This window comes from Octopus sinensis, linkage group LG9, assembly GCF_006345805.1.
Source record: "Octopus sinensis linkage group LG9, ASM634580v1, whole genome shotgun sequence".
NCBI lineage: Eukaryota > Metazoa > Mollusca > Cephalopoda > Octopoda > Octopodidae > Octopus > Octopus sinensis.
In genome coordinates, this window is record NC_043005.1 from 27,719,165 (window position 1) to 27,738,681 (window position 19,517).

At 37.7% G+C, this 19,517-nt stretch overlaps 1 protein-coding gene across 9 annotated transcripts in view; it reads right to left on the bottom strand.

The window, feature by feature from the left end:
- LOC115215590 (cytosolic carboxypeptidase-like protein 5) overlaps positions 1–19,517 on the bottom strand; it is a 75,421-nt gene that overhangs the window by 12,883 nt on the left and 43,021 nt on the right. For 5 of the 9 annotated variants that reach the window (XM_036505839.1, XM_029784804.2, XM_036505840.1 and 2 more), the window contains exons 8-13: positions 16,213–16,382; positions 14,472–14,607; positions 13,284–13,462; positions 8,919–9,055; positions 6,557–6,849; positions 4,014–4,345 (exon numbers count right to left, since the gene is read on the bottom strand). In XM_036505839.1, coding sequence (XP_036361732.1) covers positions 4,014–4,345; positions 6,557–6,849; positions 8,919–9,055; positions 13,284–13,462; positions 14,472–14,607; positions 16,213–16,382 — 1,247 coding nt within the window. Of the gene's footprint in view, positions 1–835; positions 954–4,013; positions 4,346–6,556; positions 6,850–8,918; positions 9,056–13,283; positions 13,463–14,471; positions 14,608–16,212; positions 16,383–19,517 lie in introns of those variants that run through there. The other 4 variants (XR_005000609.1, XR_005000608.1, XR_005000610.1 and 1 more) reach the window with 3 other exon arrangements.

Here is a 19,517-nt window from a genome sequence, read left to right on the forward strand (position 1 = left end):
GATTGTTCAACTGAGGACTGGCAAGCCATAAGGCTGCATCTGGCTCCAATCTGATTGGGCAAAGTTTCTACAACTGGATGCCATTCATAACACCAACCACTCCGAGGGTGTAGTGAGTGCTTTTTACATGCCACCAGCATGGGAGCCAGTCAGGCAGCACTGGCATCCACCACGCTCAAATGGTGCTTTTTACGTGCCACCAGCACGAGTGCCATTGAAAGACTGAAAATTAACAACACAGCTTATATGGTCATGATGCTAGTTTACAACCCTCACATGATGTGAAGACAAGGGTTGATACACATGCACACACACTGCTTTCCATTGACCAAATACATGGACAAGGCTTTGATCAGCCCTAGGCTAAAGTAGGAGACACTTGCCCAAGGTGCCATGCAGTGGGATTGAACTCAAGGCCACATGGTTGTGAAGCAAGCTTCTTAACCACACAGCCATGCCATCAGCTAATATATGGCATAATAATTAAACACAATTATTAGATTTTAAATGATACAACACAGAGAGTGGGGGAAATGTGCAAAGCTGAAAAGAAAACAACAACAAACAATAAAATAAATGATGACAAAATTTAGCAGAGACAACCAAAATAATCAGAGGTAAGGGAAACGCAAACTAGGTAGGTAGGTAGGTGGGTAGGGCTACAATTGGTACGAATCAAAGAAGACAAAGCTACACACATAATGAAGGGAGGAGGCTGAGGCTACAGAATGAACAAAACTAACAGCAGACAGAAATACAATAAAGATGTACAACAGTCATTTTTAATGTGCTGCTAGTAGGAGGAGGAGGAGGAAACAGAAATCTGTAGAACAACCTCTAAACCTTAACTGGAAGTGGTAGCCATAATAGGAGTGTTGTGTTAAAAAGATGATACAAGTGTTGAGACGAAGTGCTTCATTATCTCACGTGTTGATGCTATTCACTAAACGAGTCTGTGGAACAAGAGAAGTTGGTTAGAAATGAAGAGTTTGAATATTAGAAATTAAATTTTAGACATTGGAACAATTAAATATGCAATCAATAACACAACCATTAAATTTCAAAATACAAATCATAAAAAGAGAAAATGTTGCAAACATACAGCGTAGGTGTTTATGAAAGGGTCTCTATACAGAGTGGGTGTTTATGAAAGGGTCTTTATACAGGGTAGGTGTTTATGAAAGGGTCTCTAGAGTAGGTGTTTATGAAAATCCTGCTCTTTATGTAAATATACACATGTGAAAAATAACCTGCTTTATATATATGTTAATAAAGAAACAACTGTTATTTATATATATAAACATCAAGCAAGTGTTTATAAAAGAGTTAATCTGTACATAAATCTAAGCATTCATAAAAAGTTTGTAGAGGCATAAAGATATTTATAAGAAACCTGCTACCTGTACATAATATAAAAATGTAAATGCTTTTTAAACCTGAAGTGATTTCAAAGGGTCATGGCTTAGCTCTGGTTTTACCACATCATTGAGACTCAATGCATCAACCACATTTGAGCATGTATTTGGAATGATTTGTTCCATTGCTTCAACAACCAGTTGTTCAAGTGCTCTTAGCTTATGCTCCTTAATCATCAATCCACTCAGTGTTACTGATAGAATATTAGGAAGTTTATTCACCAATTCTTGCTTGACATAACTTTTCACTATTCACCAAATTTGTTCAATTGGATTGAACACAGGACTGCAAGGCACCATTTGTTAAACTTCACACATTGAAAATTGATTTTCATTATGAACATGCTCCATTTCAGAATGACATGGGGGCATTACCAATTACCATAACTACTGATCTGCCATATTCTTTTCTCTAGGCACAAGGCCCAAAATTTTTGGAGGAGGGGCCCAGTCAATTAGACTGACCCCAGTAAGCAACTGGTACTTAATTTATTGACCCCCAAAAGGATGAAAAGCAAAGTCAACCTCGGCAGAATTTGAACACGGAACATAAAGACAGACAAAATACTGCTAAGCATTTCGCCCAGCATGCTAACAATTCTGCCAGCTCACTGACTTAATGATCTGTCATAGTGACTAAATGCCTTGATTAGGCAATGGCTCATCCATTCTTGGCATTCCCTTTTTCAAATGAGCCCTGTTCGAGGTTATAGTGAACAAGATCACCATTTCCAATGCAGCCAATAATATGAAAATTTGCTCCTTTTCAAACAGATGCCAATGTCATACATCTTGTTCTTCATGGAGATCTACCTTCACATCTTGAGATAAGAAATTTTAAAATTGCTCTCATCCATAAACAAAATTGGTTTGTTGTTAGCCTGATATTCAAGCAAACTTAAGACAAAATTTCTACGTTTTTCTTTATTCTCAAGACAGTTTGCCCTTTCAGGGTTCATTTCTTACACTTCTCAATGTATACATCATCAAATCCAAATGCCTGGCAACTGTTTGCCTTGATATATTAAGTTCAAATTTTTGCCGTACTGTGCTACAAATTTCGCCAAGTGTTATTTTAAGATTATTTTCAATGAATTCAGTAAAATAATTTACATATGCTTCGACTACTTTCGAATAAGTTTTACCACCTCCTTTATCCTCTTTGGCAACCGAGCGATAGGTAGTCGATTGTGGTCCATTCAAATTCCGTGGTCAATCTCCTCCAATTATTGTGGTAAACAGTTAAAATTTGTGTTATTTTTCTCTCCACAAATAGCTTTGTTCTTTCGTTCTTCTAGCCATTGTGCTTATCGATTAAGTAAGAATAATTCAAACTGAACGATTCCAACATTTTTTAAAGAATATTGTAAATGTCTAGTAAATGGATTTTATGGAAATATAGAAACATCACACACTCTTTCAATAAAAAAAAAACACCTTTCAAGACAAGCGGGAAATAACAATGGATGAAAAACGAATCCAGAGACAGTTCTGCCCCCTTAAAGAGAATATTCACTCTTTCTGCCTTATGATAGTCTCTCTCTCTGTAAGAAGCAACAGCTGTAGTTCCAAGTCAGAAAACCACATATTCTTAATATTCTCATTTTGAGTGGAGCTATTCCATATTGAATGGAATTATTGCTCATATTGGATGTGAAATGGTACAGTACAGTGTTTATTTCTAGTTTCATAAGCAGATTATGCTGTGTTAGTCTCTGAAGACAACACTCAGAGACTATGGTGGTCACTATCATTGATCTATCTTCGTTTAGGTTTTACTTGTTTCAGTCAATGGTCTGCAGCCATTCTGGAACATGGCATTTGTTCAGCTAAACCGTTGCTATAATTTTGATGCTTACTAGCTCTCTCTCTCTCTCTCTCTCTCTCTCTCTCTCACACACACACACACTCACTCTCACTCACTCACTCCCTCTTTCTCTCACTCACTCACTCTCTCTCACTCCCTCTCACTCACTCACTCTGTCTCTTCCTCTCACTCATGTTCAATGTGTATATTTTGAGTGTGAAAGAAGACCTCTACGAAATTACCTGACTTATAGAAATAACAGCCAAGTATCCTTCAAATCAAATCATTCTGCCTTTAAAAACAACGAACACATTGGATAATGTAACCCTAGATACACTAATCCTAAACATTATCATTAAACATCTGTGTTCCATGCTGGCATGTGTTTTTCAGTTTGACAGGGCACAACAAGCCTCAGAACTACATTAGGCCCTATAGCCAGCTTTGTCATGGTTTCTACAGCTGGATGCTCTTCCTGATGCCAACCACTTTACAGAGTGTACATGGTGCATTTTCTCATGACCCCAGTACTTGTGAAGTTGTCAAGAAAGGAAAAGAAAACAGATCCCTTGATTGAATGAGTGTGTATTTGAGAGATTGGGGGGTGGCTTTATGCCAGGTATTGAATGCTAACCAACTTAGGATCAAACAACAAATTCCACACTGAAATACAAATGATGAAGAATGATCAAATTAAGAGATGACCAATGAAAGATAGATCTCACCATGGTCAGTGCTAACAGAATGAAGAGGGGCACTAATTAGCAGAAGAGAATAAATTAATGAATTACCTTTGAACATCATTAGTGGCTTCAGATGAAAACTCCTCCTTTGATTTCAAATGGACACTTGATAGTGAACCTTCAACTCTTGCTAGTTCACTCTTCTTTCTCTGCATTGATGTTGAAGAAGACATGTGCCGCCTTGACTTAAACATTAATTTGTTGTTATGAAACGAACCTTCGGCTGACCATGTGTGGTTATGATTTAAATGAAGCAATGAGCGTTGCTTATCATTACCACTGGACACAGATCGGCTTAAGCCAGTTTTAACCGCATCTTTCTTGTCATATAGGGAGTTACTTTTGACTGGTTTGGAGAAGATGGCAGGTGAAATTGAAGTCTGGGAACAGAAAAAAGTTGACAATTAAGTAATCAAGATAAATCTAATGTAAAAAATTAAATTTTCTCTATAGAAAAATAGACTACAGTAAAAACTTGACTCTAAAACCACTTCATATATTCATATAGCACCAGGTGAAAAGACAAATAAACTAGCAAAAAATCATTATCCAATCATTTTTTGCTGGTTTATTTATCTTTTCACCTGGTACTGTATGAATAGATGAAGTGTTTTTAGAGTCCAGTTTTAACTGCTATCTCTAGCATGGTGGTATCTCTTAGATACCCTTAATTTTAATTTTAATAATTAATACCTATAAGGTTTTTATTCCTATGCTGGCCACTTGATATGATTAGTATTTTAAATAACGATCTTATCCTTATTTATATAAAAATATATAGCAAAATATTAATTCTGTTAAAGCAATAAAAGCCAACCCTTACTGGATCCAGGCTATTGAAGCATTAATGGGAAAAGATATTATGTTAGTTGTGCCTGGGGAGAGTCATTCTCCCTTAGTGTCTTATAATTTAACACACTCACTGGTAAAATTTCCACTCATTTCCTTCTTTATTTTTCTAAAACTATTGAAAAGGTTGCAAGACACAATGAAAATTTTAGAAAAATAAATAAGTAAATGAGTGGAAACTTTACAGGTGAGTGTGTTAAATTATAAGGCACCAAAAGAGAATGACTCTCACCAGACACAACAGAATATGTTTCAACACACGAACTCACATAAAGAATCTTGCAAACCAAATCCAAAAATGAAATATCATGTTAGCTTCAATGGAAAACACCTTTGATAACTGAAGTGCCAACAAGGGAGTTGCTAGAAATAGGAAACGAATTTCCTTCAAACTGCAATTTACCAACATTACTTCATTATTTTCCATCAAGTTTTTCATGCTGGCATGGGTTGGACATGTTATCACAGACCAAATCAGTTTTTATCTTAAGATTCCGTCCTTCTAGTCAGGCTGAGGACTGTGTTTTGCTCATACACAACATTTTTGGCTTGATTTCTATAACTATAAGCCTGTCCTATCACCAACCACTATACAAAGTACACTGAGAATATATCTAATGACGCCATCTGCCTTAGGGAGGTTGTTATGTCCCAGATAAAACAGAAAAGTCCTCTCTACTCCACACTGTTCATGTTAAACATACACACACACACACACACACACACACACACACACACATTGGAATAATGTACTCCTAGAACATCATGTTGAACTAAAAATATTGGTCATAGCTCTGCTCAGGAATGGTCTGGAGCAAAACAAAACATTCATAATTGAATATTTGACGGTGGTGTTAACAATAAGTATTGTGGTATTTAGTTACATTTCTTTACAGTTTGAGTTCAAATCCCACAAGTTTATGAAATAAATACGAGTCAATTAAAGGCAAATTAAATCTACTCTACTCCCTTCCTTGAAATTTGAGTCTATGTGTACTGAAGTTATGACATAATCATCATCATTATAGTCATTATCATCAAATAACATTTGCTTCTGCCAGACTAACTCCTGTGCCGGTGGCACGTAAAAAGCACCATTCAAGCGTGATTGATGCCAGTGCCGCCTGACTGGCCCTCATGCGGGTGGCATGTAAAAAGCACCATTCGAGTGTGATCATTGCCAGTGCCACCTGACTGGTACTCTTGCCGGTGACACATAAAAAGCATGCACTACACTCTCAGAGTGGTTGGCATTAGGAAAGGCATCCAGCAGTAGAAACTTTGCCAGATCAGATTGGAGCCTAGTGCAGCCTTCTGGCTCGCCAGTCCTCAGTCATGGGTTGGACGCAACCCATGTCAGCATGGAAAGTGGACGTTAAACAATGATGATGATGATGATGATGATGATGATGAAGATGATGAAGATGGTGGTGGTGGTGGTGATGGTGATGTTGATTTCCATATTGGCTTGGGTTGAATAGCTTGACAGGATTCACTGAACTGCAAGGCTGTGTCAAACTCTAATATCAGCTTTGGCATGGTTGCTATAATTGGATGCTCTTCCTAACACCAACCACTTTACAGTAGGTGCTGGGTGCTTTCTTTCATGCCACCTACACTAGTGGGGTCACCAAGTAACTTGCAAGACAGAAAAAGGAGCAATTTCAATTTGAAGCAGTAATTTCTCTTTGTGTGTGTGTGTCAAGATGCTTATAAACACATTTTCAAATTATAATACTTACACTTTTGGAGATATCTGACTTTGCTCTCTGAAGTTTTGAGTCGATGGGTTTATTCCGAGATGTAAACTTAGTGGTGTGCTTTGGAACACTTTCAGAACAGACATTGTAACTAATGGGGTTAATTTTGTTGTGTTGAAGTCGTGTACTTCTCAGACTAGCCAAACCTGGTGACTCAGTGCTGTTGGGAAGAGTGAAAGAACCTGAAACTTTGGTTTCAGATATCGTAGACTCTTCTTCCTTTTTGTTGTTACCTACATTGCATTTTCGGGAACACGATGTTAACCGGGAAGAAACTGGAAAGATGAAAAGAGGAAAATCAGATATTACTACAATTTCAGTTGTCAATAAATTCATGTGAAGAAGGGCATTTGTGTATACACACACATATATATATATATACATACATATATGTATACTACTCATAAACACAAACAAACACACACATACACACACACACACACACACAATATATATATAGCACAACGCTTTCCTATCTGGAAGCCTCTTATTGTATTTCTATATGAATAATATATAGTCTAATGACTAATTCGTTTTTTGTGCTAGGCCACTGGTAATAATAATTTATTATTACCCTATTTTATTATGTTTTATTATGTTTTATTATATATATATATATTGGCCTGCTCGCTTAGCCAGCGGGGTGGCGTCGTTCGAAGGATAAAACAATGCGAACGCATTGTGACCAGCGATGTGTAGCAACATCTGATGGTCTGATCGGTCACGTGATCACGTGATATATATATATATATATATATAATAATAAATATTAGGGAATGAATCCAAAATTACAGGGAAAAATCAGATTTAGGGTTAAATCCAATTTTATAGTAAAATATTATATAATATAATTCGAGACAAAACCACTATTTTAAAACCAAACAAGGAAAGACTTAATCAATACATAAAATTTTAATATAAATTAAATAAATTTATTTATTTTATTTAATTTATATTAAAATTTTATGTATTGATTAAGTCTTTCCTTGTTTGGTTTTAAAATAGTGGTTTTGTCTCAAATTATATTATATATATATATATATATATATATATATATATATATATAATATATATATATATATATATACATATATATATATATATATGTTTAAGTAGTTGAATGAATTATCTTAGTATGGATAATTCGGTTAACCGATACCCGGGTAGCAAATTTAAGTCAGAAAGCACGGTTGAAGCTACATGCCAAGGGCAGAAATTACGCGCTTTTAGATGACTGCCCACACGGAGTTTTTGTTCGTCATGATGCTGACATAAGTTCCTTGTCTTTCCTGATGAGAAGGCGGCATAATGCACCCTTTATTCCTTCGGAATTAAGAATATGCAGTCTTCGAAACATGTGTCGAGAATAAGGGAATTTTGTTAAATCATCGTTTGACTCCATTCTTTCATTTATCTATATATATATATAAATATATATATATATAAATATATATATATATACATATACATATATATGTATTATTTAAAACGGCTTGATTTGGTTTCTATGTGACTTCATGTTTTGCAGGCCCCTAATGGAGCCCGTCTCATTCAGGCTTCTGGAATAACCAAATCAAACTGTTTTCATGTAACTCCAACTAAATGTGTTGTGTGCCCTTTCCTTCCGTTTGTCCCCTCACTTGTACATATATATATATATCATCATCATCATCATCTTTTAAAAGAGATATTAAAGGATGATGATGATGAATGTTGGTCTCTAACCGTGAAGGGAACCTGTGGCAGAGGTAGACCCAGGAAGATATAGAAAGAGGTGGTGAAGCATGATCTTTGAATGTGTGGTTTCATGGAGGCAATGACAAGTGATCGTGACCTTTGGCAATTTGCTTGCCAAGTGAAATTGTAGTTGTGGCTGGTGCCAGTGACACATACAAGAACACGTGCCAGTGACACATAAAAGCACCCATGTGACATGCAAGAGGCACTCACTACATTCTTGGAGTGGTTGGCATTAAAAAGGGCATCAAGCTGCAGAAACCAATTCAAATTCAGACTGGAACCTGGTACAGCTTTCCATCTCAACAGTTCCAGTCAAGCCATCTAACCCATGCCAGTATGGAAAATGGATGTTAAATGATGATGATGATGATGATAGACACACATATACAGACACACAGCTGAGTGGTTAAAAAGTGCACTTCTCTCAGTTGAATGAAAGGGTGGACCAGAGGCAGTCACAGGTGAATGAATATCAAATAAGTTACTCAGTAGAATAGATTTGCCAGTGGACCAAATCATACTGATCACCCCAGTGTTTTCCTGTAACCTGTGGAATTAACTGAGGGAGGGGACCAAGAAAGAAAAAAAGCAAGAGAAATCCTACCATCTTTTAATGGACGCAGTTCTTTCTTGCCAGAGTTGAGATTTTTTGGAACTGTTTCTGATGTTGTTGAGAGTGAGTTTAATGAAATAGTGTCATTAGAGTTGATTTTGTTACGTGAAGAGGAGAAATGAGAAAAACTGAAAAGAGAGAAATCGTGAAAGTCTAAAAATGTAGCAAAGAAGACAAGCAAAAAGAAAAACAGATAAATATGAATATATCACACAAAAACAAAAACAAAAAAAACAGATGTTGAAAGAAAGAACTGCTGCCATCAGACATAAGGAGATCTATAATATTCTAAAGATGAGAATTTATAGATAAGATAAGTTTTATAAGTTAGAGAATGGAGAAGAGTCTGCCTCTCAGACTATGGTACTGATGTAGGTGGGGTTTAGTTTGAATCTCTGTGGTTCTGTGTCTGCAGGGAAAGAATTACAAGGATGGAATTCCAGGGAGTTTCTGTTCTAGGAAGGAAGGATTGTAAGAAATATTTAGTGTGGGATCTGGGAGGTGAGATACAGTAAGGGGATAGATAGAGATGTTGCTATGTGGAGAAGGGTATGTGGCTAGCTAAATGAAGAGAATAGAGATTAATGTCTCTGTTGTTAAAACAGTGTTTTAAAAGTTTAAAAAAAAAAGTAAACTCAGAAAATAAAGGGGGGAAAAGGGAAAGAAAATTCACAGCGGCAATGCTCTTCTCAATACGTGTGATGTTCAAGTTAAAACTATTATCATCATCATTATTATTATTATTATATTATTATTATTATTATTATTATTATTATTATTATTATTATTATTATTATAATTAAGTTGGTAAGCTGGCAGAGTCATTAGCGTGCTGAACAAAATGCTTAGTGGTATTTCATCTGTTGCAACATTCTGAGTTCAAATACTGCTAAGGTCAACTTTGTCTTTCGTCCTTTTGGGGGTCGATGAAATAAGTACCAGTTGAACACTGGGGTTGATCAAATCGACTAGTTCCCTCCCCAAAAATTTCAGGCCTTGTGCCTATTAGTAGAAAGGATTGTTATTATCATTGAGGTGATAAGCTGGCAAAATCGTGAGGATTCCAGGCAAAATTCTTAGCGGCATTTCATCCATCTTTACTCAGAAGGGTTCAAATTCCACTGAGGTCAACTTTGCCTTTCATCCTTTTGGGGTTGATAGAATAAGAGCCTGTTAAGCACTGGAGTTGATGTAATTGACTAATCCCTCTCCCAAAATTTCACGTCTTGTGCCTATAGGAGAAAGGAATCTACTATACGCACAAGGCCTGAAATTTGGTGGAGTGGGGGGGGGAGCAGTCGATTAGATCGACTCCAATACACAATTGGTACTTGTTTCATTGACCCCTAAAGCATGGAAGATAAAGTCGACCTTGGCAGAATTTGAACTCAGAATGTTGCAACAGATGAAATACCACTACACATTTTGCTCAGCATGCTAATGACTCTGCCAGCTTACCAACTTAATAATAATAATCATCATCATCTGTGTCGTCGTTTAACGTTCACTTTCCATGCTGGCATGGGTTGGACAGTTTGACTGAGGACTGGCAAGCCAGAAGGTTGCGCCAGGCTCCAATCCAATCTGGCAATGTTTCTACAGCTGGATGCCCTTCCTAATGCCAACCACTCTGATAGTGTAGTGGGTGCTTTTTACGTGCCACCATCACAAGGTCCAGTCAGGTGGTACTGATAATGGCCACACTTGAATGGTGCTTTCTACGTGCCACCTGCATGGAAGCCAGTCAGCCGGCACTAGCATCAACCACACTTGAACGGTGCTTTTTATGCGCCACCGGCATGGGTGCAAATCAAGCAGTACTGTCATTGGTCACGACAATGACTTCACTTGCCTTAACAGGTCTTTGCAAGCACAGTTTATTGTCCAATGATTGAAAGGTGCTCTTAAATGGGCTGGTTATGCTGCACTGGCATAGGCCACAGTTATGGTCTCTTTTGGCTTGCTGGGTCTTCTGTAGCACAGCATATCTCCAAAGGTTTTGGTCGCTTGTCATCACATTGGTAAGGCCCTCAATAATAATAATAATAATAATAATAATAATAATAATAGTCTTAACTGGTATGTCACACGTATTGAGAAGAGTATTGTTGTTGTGAAATTTCTTCCCCCTGCCCTTATTTTCTTAGTTTACTTCATTATTTTTTTATTTTCTCTCTGTCTTTCTTCCCCTTTTTCTCTATCACATGACTTTGTAAAAGGACAATCTGGTGTGTTTATTTCAATGGCCTGCCTATGTATACAAAGCGTTTCTCTGCTCTAGGTGTCAGGAAGACACTCAGCAAGAGATGGAAACAGAATTGAAAGATGATGATGATGATAATTATAATAATAATGATAATGATGATGATGATGATGAAATTATAACAATTCTTAACATTGATACCCTGTCAAAAATGTAAGGGAAGAGTTTTTAATTAATACCAGTAATTGATTTCATTTTAATTTGATTGACCTTTGCAAAGATGTGAAGGAAAAGTTGATCTTCATAGGATTTGAACTTAAAATGAAAGGAATCTAATTGAAGAGTCCCAACCACCACCACCAGCACCAAGGTATTTTGTCTGCTGCTCTACCGATTTTTCCACTCAAGATAGCCACAGTACTTATAGTAATACCTTCTTACATCAGCACATGGTCCTAAATTTAGAGAAAGGAAGCATTCGATTAAACAGCCCCTAGTAGTTGAGTGTGGCTTTCTTCTTTGGCCCTAGAATGACAAAATGTGAAGCAGATTTTGGCACAATTTGAACTCAGGGCACAAAGACAGTTCACAAGGTACCATATTTGATGGCATATAAAATGCAAAATTTTTCCCAAAAAATATCTAAAAAAAAAAAATCACCTGGGTACCATATCTAAAGTTGGACCTCCTGTAAGAACATGTGCACTAAAATCATTTTTTTCTTGAATATGCACTGTTGAAATTGAAGTGCATCTTGCAAGGCTGTCTATTTTTTATGCCATCAGATATGGTAGTTTGTCTGACACTTGACCAATTTTACCACTCCACGGACCAAATGCTAATAATGATATGAGAGTGGAGTGAAAAGTTCATAAGATGACTGTAAAGGAGTGACACTAGAGCTTCAAAATCTTGTGTGTATTAATTTCAACTCGTCTTGTTTTTTGCATTGTTTCTTTCTGGGTGAACTAACATCTGACTGTTCAAAATGATTTCAAAAGTAACAAGTAACTCTTGAAAATGGACAAAATATGGCATCATAGTGTTATCAAGTACCTGCAATAAAACGGGTTTTTAGCCCTCAAGAGCATTCATGCTGACACAATTCCTACATTAAGAGATAACACTCCAGCTTTCTCAACAGTGTAAAAGTGGGCAAATGAGTTTAGGAGAGGAAGGAAGAGTCCTGAAGATGATGCAAAGACTGGACGTCCTGCAACTGCCACCACCAAGGAAAACATTGATTGTGTTCCCCACGTGGTGATGGATGACAGGCAATTGACTGTAAATCAAACAGCCAATGCTATTAGCATATCCTGTGTCAGAGTTAAGAATATTCTGTACTATGAACTTGGCACAGCAAAGGTTTCTGCCTGGTGGGTGCCATGTCTTCTGACACCTGATCAAAAGTGCACCAGGCTGATTACAACATAGGAAACTCTGACATTGTCTGAGGCAGGTCCTGCTGGTTTCCCTGAATGTTTCCTAATCTAGGATGAGTGTTGGTGTCATCACTTTCAGTCAAAGGTAAAGAGACAATCCACACAATGGAAACACTTCTCCTCACCTGCTCCAAAGGGAGGGTAATAGCCTCAGTTTTGGCGGATGCAAAAGGCATCATGTTTATTTACTATTCTCAAAATGGCCACACCATCAATGGAGAGTACTATGTCAACTTACTGAGACAGTTATGAAAGGCTATCAAGACCAAACACCCATGAAAGTTGACAAAAGAGGTCTTGTTTCATCAGGGCAATCCTCCAGGTTTCATTGACTGCTGTGCATGACTGTGGCTTTGAACTTGTTGATCGCCCTCTGTATCATCCTGATTTGGCCCTATCTGACAATCATCTGTTCTCCAACATACAAAAAACACTTGGCTGAGCAGCAGTATTGCAGTGATGATGACATAATATCTGCTGTTGATGACTTTTATGACCAGAAGGATGAAAGTGTTTGCACCAATGGGAACCTAACACTGCAATACTGATGGAAGAAGTGTGTGAACCGCAAGTGAGACTATGTTGAAAAATAAACTTCACTTGGTCACATTCCATAAGAGTATCTTGGTCAGCCTATGAACTTTGCAGTCAACCCTCGTAAAGTGCAATCTATAAATGATATTGTTTTCTATGGCCATTTTGAATACCTACCTGTGTGTACGAAGAGGTGGCTTGTAGTTCTTTGGTCTTAGAAACCCCTTTGGAATCAAACAGTATTTTCTTAGCCATTCTCGAGTACCATATAAGCTTTTGTATTCAGAGAGGGTGACTCTTGACCATGGATTGGTTTCATACATATCAAGGGCTGCAACAGCTATAGCCTGGCCAACCTTGTAAACACAAGTAAAAAGTGTTTAACATTATCATGTGTTTGTGTTTGTGTTTGTTTGTTTATTTGTTTGTTTGTGTGTGTGCGTGCATGCATGCGAGTGTGTGTTTTATATGGTACAAACTTTACTCATCCAAATTATAAATTATTTTGATAATATCAAGGCTTGTATAAAGCCACACATTTCATGCAGAATATGTTTCTCCTGATATACATCCTCAGCCAGGCACACATCCATATTCTCTATCACCTGGGGATTTGTGGATGACGAATGGTCATGATGTTTCATACAGGAGAGAAAAGGGTCAGGATGAATCAGTGCATCATAATAATAGTTACACACTCACTTTCACTGACACTGAAAAGAAATGGTATTAAGAGTGATCACTGAATAAAGAAAACTTACTGGGGAGAGAGGAGGAGGGGTACTACACAAAGTAAACCCAACAAAGAGACCAGTTATTGTCAAAATGGCCATTAAAATTATGAAGAGAGAGAAAGCAAATGAACTATCTTAGGAATAATTATTGAGATGCTGGAAATATTGGTGAAGTAAGAGATTTGTTTATATCTATCTATCTGCCTGTCTATCTGCCTATCCATATCTATTTATCTGTCTCTCTATATCTATCTATCTATCTTTGTGTCTGTCTGTCTGTCTGTCTATCCATAACTCTCTATCTGTCTGTCTATCTATCTGTTTATCTGTCTGTCTGTCTATCTATCTATTTATCTATCTATCTATCTAGCTAGCTAGCTATCTGTCTGTGTGTCTGTCTATCTATCTATCTATCTGTCCATCTAGTTATCTCTCTCTCTCTCTCTCTCTCTCTCTCTCTCTCTCTCTCTCTCTCTCTACATCTATCTGTCTGCCAATCAATCAATCAATGTATGTATGTATGTGTATATATATGTATGTATGTATGTATGTATGTATGTATGTATGTATGTATAATCATACCAGTAGATAGATATATATAGAACCAAAGAATGAATGAAGTAAAACTTACATCTTCATAGATGCTGGGAGTATATTTTGGAGGAATACCAACAATAGAAGTTGGAGAAGCTCTACCTTTGTCTCCGTAAGCAGGGGGAATGGCATTCATAACTTTACCAGTGTTGTAATTACACTCTAGGGTATAGCTGAAATTAAAAAAAAAAAAGAACTCTGTACTAAAATCAAAACAATAAACAAAAGAAAATACACACTGGAAGAACAACAGAATGGCAGAACTTTGCACCTGGAATAGGACTTGAAAATTCATGGATCTGAAAGGAGTGGAGATGGGAATCCTAAAAGACTCGCTCGAGCCAGGGAGCATCCTTAACACCCGAACAGAGATCTTCAGGCCATGTTTGCACTTTAGGAAATTCCTGCTAGTGTTTTGGAATCTGCAAGATGGCAGCACAGCCAGAAGACAATAGCCAATGGCAAAGGAAGATAATTCCCTATTGCATGCCTTCGTAGCTTTTTGGAGACCGCAAGATGGCGGCATAGCTGGAAGTCAATAGTTGATAGCCAATAGTAAAGGGAGATGATCCCCTTAACGAGACCTTTCCCCTCTCCATATTTTGAAGAGGTCTTGGGCCAACAGGTTTTGGGGTCTGACGATAAGCCATAAAAATAAACCCTTTATGCATGGGAAGCCCATAAACCAGCCTTCGCCAGTAATATATATATCATCATCATCATCGTCATCATCGTTTAACGTCCGTTCTCCATGCTAGCATGGGTTGGATGGTTCGACCGGGGGTCTGGGAAGCCAGAAGGCTGCACCAGGCTCCGGTCTTATCTGGCAAAGTTTCTACAGCTGGATGCCCTTCCTAACGCCAACCCCAATCCGTGAGTGTAGTGGGTGCTTTTTACGTGCCACCTGCACTGGTGCCAGGCGAGGCTGGCATCGGCCACGGTCGGCTTGGTGCATTTTATGGAAGCCAGTCAAGGCGGCACTGGCTTCGGCTACGATTCGAATGGTGCTTTTTACGTGCCACCGACACGGAAGCCAGTCGAGGCGGCGCTGGCATCGCCCACAATTCGGATGGTGCATTTTATGGAAGCCAGTCGAGGCGGCACTGGCTTCGGCTACGATTCGGATGGTGTATATATATATATATACAGTTATCTGTTAGTGTCTATAGCTATTTGACTCCTTCTGTAGCTATCTGTATGCACCTGTAATTAGTTGGGTTGTGATGTAATTGCACCTGTGTATGCCATGTGATAGTATAGGGGTGCATCATGTCATAAAGTATGGTAGTTAGATGTGTCATTTCACATGTGGTGGTACCTGGTTTGTAATGCTGTGTGTAATAATAAAAGCTAGGTGTATATGTATCACATGTGATGGTAGTCAAAGAGGTCATGTCACATGTAGTGGTAGCAAAGAGTGTCATGTCACATGGGAAATAGTTGGAGGACTTATATCACATGGAGGTACTTGAATGCATGATGACACATGTGGTAGTAGTTGGGTGGATCATATTGCATGTGCCAAGTGTGTTGTCATGCCACATGTGATAGTATTTGATGTGTAATGTCACATGTTGGTGGTTGGGTGGGTTATATGTATAATGGGAGCTAGTAGTGTCATACCACATACGGTGGTAGCTGGGTGGATCATATCATATGTGATCATATCTGAGTGTGCCATTCCACATGTTGTGATAGGTAGGTATGACATGTCAAATACAGAAGGTAAAAAGGTGACACTGATAAGTTCAGTAAAGATGAAGAAAAGTTTCTTGTACCTGTGAATGATACCTGTACACTTATGAATAGCTACACGTCCACTTCCTTCTTTTGAGAGTCCATCACGTTTGTCTCTGATGTACATGTTGCGTTGGGAAAAATTGCAGGCATCAAATTCAAAATGTGCTGAATTCAGAGACACTAACTTTGGATAGAGCATATTTTGTATCTAAAATATATAAGTGTATATGTGTGTGTAGATATATATATATATATATATATACATATAGTTGGAATTTACAAAAAAAAAACAAAAAACAAAAGATGAAGACGGATGTGTAAACAACAAACAGATGTATTAGTTTAATGCTCAGGAAGTGAAAAAAATCTTTTATGTTTTAAGCTTATGCTCTTCATCAGAAAGGAACACAGAAATAAACAGGGAGAGAAAATTGAAAAAGGTTTAGTACACATATATACTTAGAAAAAGAGAGATAAATAGATAGATAGATAGATAGATAGAGAGAGAGAGAGAGAGAGAGAGAGAGAGAGAGAGAGAGAGAGAGAGAGAGAGAAACAATATGTACAGGCAGTGGTGAGGAGAGGAAATACATGTAGTCTGTTGGTGATGATGATGATGATGTGGAAGAGAAGAGGGAGGAGGTAGCTGATGATGTTGGCAGTCACAATGATGAGGAAGTAGAGGATAGAAATAATAATGATAAATGTGAATCATTATCATTAAGTGTTTGTCTTCCGTGTTGGCATGGTTGGATGTTTTGAGAACATCCAGCAGGTCAGAGAACTGTATTAAGCAACAATATCTACTTTGGCATGGTTTCTACAGCTGGATGCTCTTCCTGACACCAACCAATTTACAGAGGGTATTGAGTGCTTTTTAAATAGTGAGGATGATGATCAAGATAATGAAGTGTGTGTGTGTGTGTGTGTGTGTAGTTTATGTGTGTGTGTGTGTGTCTAAGTGTAAGAGGTGTGCAGTGTGTGGGGTAGATGAGTGCAAAAGAGAGATTGTGTGTGTGTGAGTGTGTGCGTATGTGTGTGTATGTGTGAGAGTGTGTGTGTGCGTGCGTGTGTATGTGTGTGTGTGTGTGTGTGTGTGTGTGTGTGTGTGCAGGTGTATATAAGAGATATAGTGGGCACATTTGCATGTGCAGGTGTATATAGTGTATGAATGTGTATGAGAGAGATATGGAGTGTGTATATGTATGAAAGATGCATTGTATGTGTGTCAGTGTGTTTATATGTGTGTAGGAGACAGTGTGCATGTTTGTAGATGTTTTGAATGTTCAATATGTGTGTGTGCCTACAGTGTTTGTTTTGTGTGGGTTTGTGCATATGTAGATGTGTGTGTGTGTGTGTGTGTCTGTGTGTCTGTGTGTGTGTGTGTGTACTGATTACCTCCACCTTAGCAAAGGTGGAGGTGTTATTTCCAGTCATATTTGTTTATTTGTTTGCTAGTCCATGGACAAGATATCTCAAGAACCACTTGATGGATTCAGATGAAACTCTCAGGGATGTTTGGCCACGTGACTGGCACGAACTGATTAGATTCTGGGATCAATCCAGTACTGGACAAGGATTCTGGATTATTTTTCTTGTTTTTCTTTCACTTAATTTTTGAGAGCTGTCAGGTTCATTTTTAGTATTCTCATTTGTGAGAGCAGTTGAGTTTATTTCAGATATTCTCATTTTAAAGATCATCTCCAACTAATCGTTGAGAGGACGTTGGTGTTGCTTTGGTGGAAGTTTGCGCTCTCTGAGTGCTCTTGTTTGCTATTTTTTCCAGTTGCATGCATAGAATGCTGTGACAGAGAGGTGTGTGTATATACTGTATATGAACATATACATGTCTGTGTGTGTTGTTACATCGTGTGTGTATGAATGTTGAATGTGTACAGTAATCCCTCACCATATCATGGTTTATTATTTAAGCTTACATCGATTCCTCCATGGTGTTGTTTTGCATTTATAATAAAATGAACATATGCAAATTATAAAAATAAAAAAAATATACAGTACAGTACTGTTTCTACTTCATACCAGTGCTACCTGACTGGCCCTTATGTCGGTGGCATGTAAAAAGCACCAATCAAGTGTGGTCAATGCCAGTGCTACCTGACTGGCCCTCATGCAGGCACTGCATAAAAAGCACCCACTACACTCTCGGAGTGGTTGGCATTAGGAAGGGCATCCAGCAGTAGAAACATTGCCAGATCAAACTGGAGTCTGTCCAACCCATACCAGCATGGAAAATGGACATTAAATGATGATGATGATGAGGAGGAGTTTAGGTACAAGTGTTGCTGTTTTGAACATTGTGTGTGTGTGTGTGTGTGTGTGTGAGAGAGAGAGAGAGAGAGAGAGAGTGTGTGTGTATGTGCATTTGTACTTATTTGTCATGTTTTCTTTTTTAAGTATGTGTGTTCTCTGCTCTGACAGGGGAGCAATGTGTGTTTAGTTTATGTGTATGTATGTGTGTGTTGTATTACATAGTTATGTGCATACGTGCACGTGAATGAGTATCCTATGTGTATGTGACGTAATTAGGGAAAAGTGTAAAAGAAGGATGGGTTGGGAATTGATGCTTACAGAGAGGTGAAAATTTGGAAGGAAAAAGAATTCTTGTTCCTTACAGATTTACGAATCTGGTGATCTAAGTAAGATAAAATGCTAAGAAATGTTGGAGAGAGACATCTGCTTTGTAGTTCCCTCAGACTATACATTTAACACAATTGACATTGAAAGCCAATATCTTCACAACACAATCTGTGACAACTACCTTAACAACAATGATGATAGTAAATATATAAACTTTACAAAATTACTTCCAATCAAAGACGTTTACAGAATATTCTCAGCCATTCCTAGTCAGAAAAACATTGAAGACTTAATCCTTTTGTTACTGTATTTATTTTGAGATGCTCTGTGTTTCTTTCAATTAATTTTAAATATAACAAAGAATTAAGTAAAATAACTTTGTTATCATTCAGCTAGTGTTAGGAACATAAATTGTGACTAAGGTTTGGTGGAAGATTTTAATTCAAAACTTATGAAAACAAGACATTTGTCCTCAGAGCCAGAATCGGTTTCAGCCGGATTGGTAACAAAAGGGTTAAGCTAGTGTTAGGAACATAAGTTGTGACTAAGATTTGGTGGAAGATTTTAATTCAAAACTTATGAAAACAAGACATTTGTCCTAAGAGCCAGAATCAGTTTCAGCCAGATTGGTAACAAAAGAGTTAAGCTAGTGTTAGGAACATAAATTGTGACTAAGGTTTGGTGGAAGATTTTAATTCAAAACTTATGAAAACAAGACATCTGTTCTCAGAGCCAGAACTGGTTT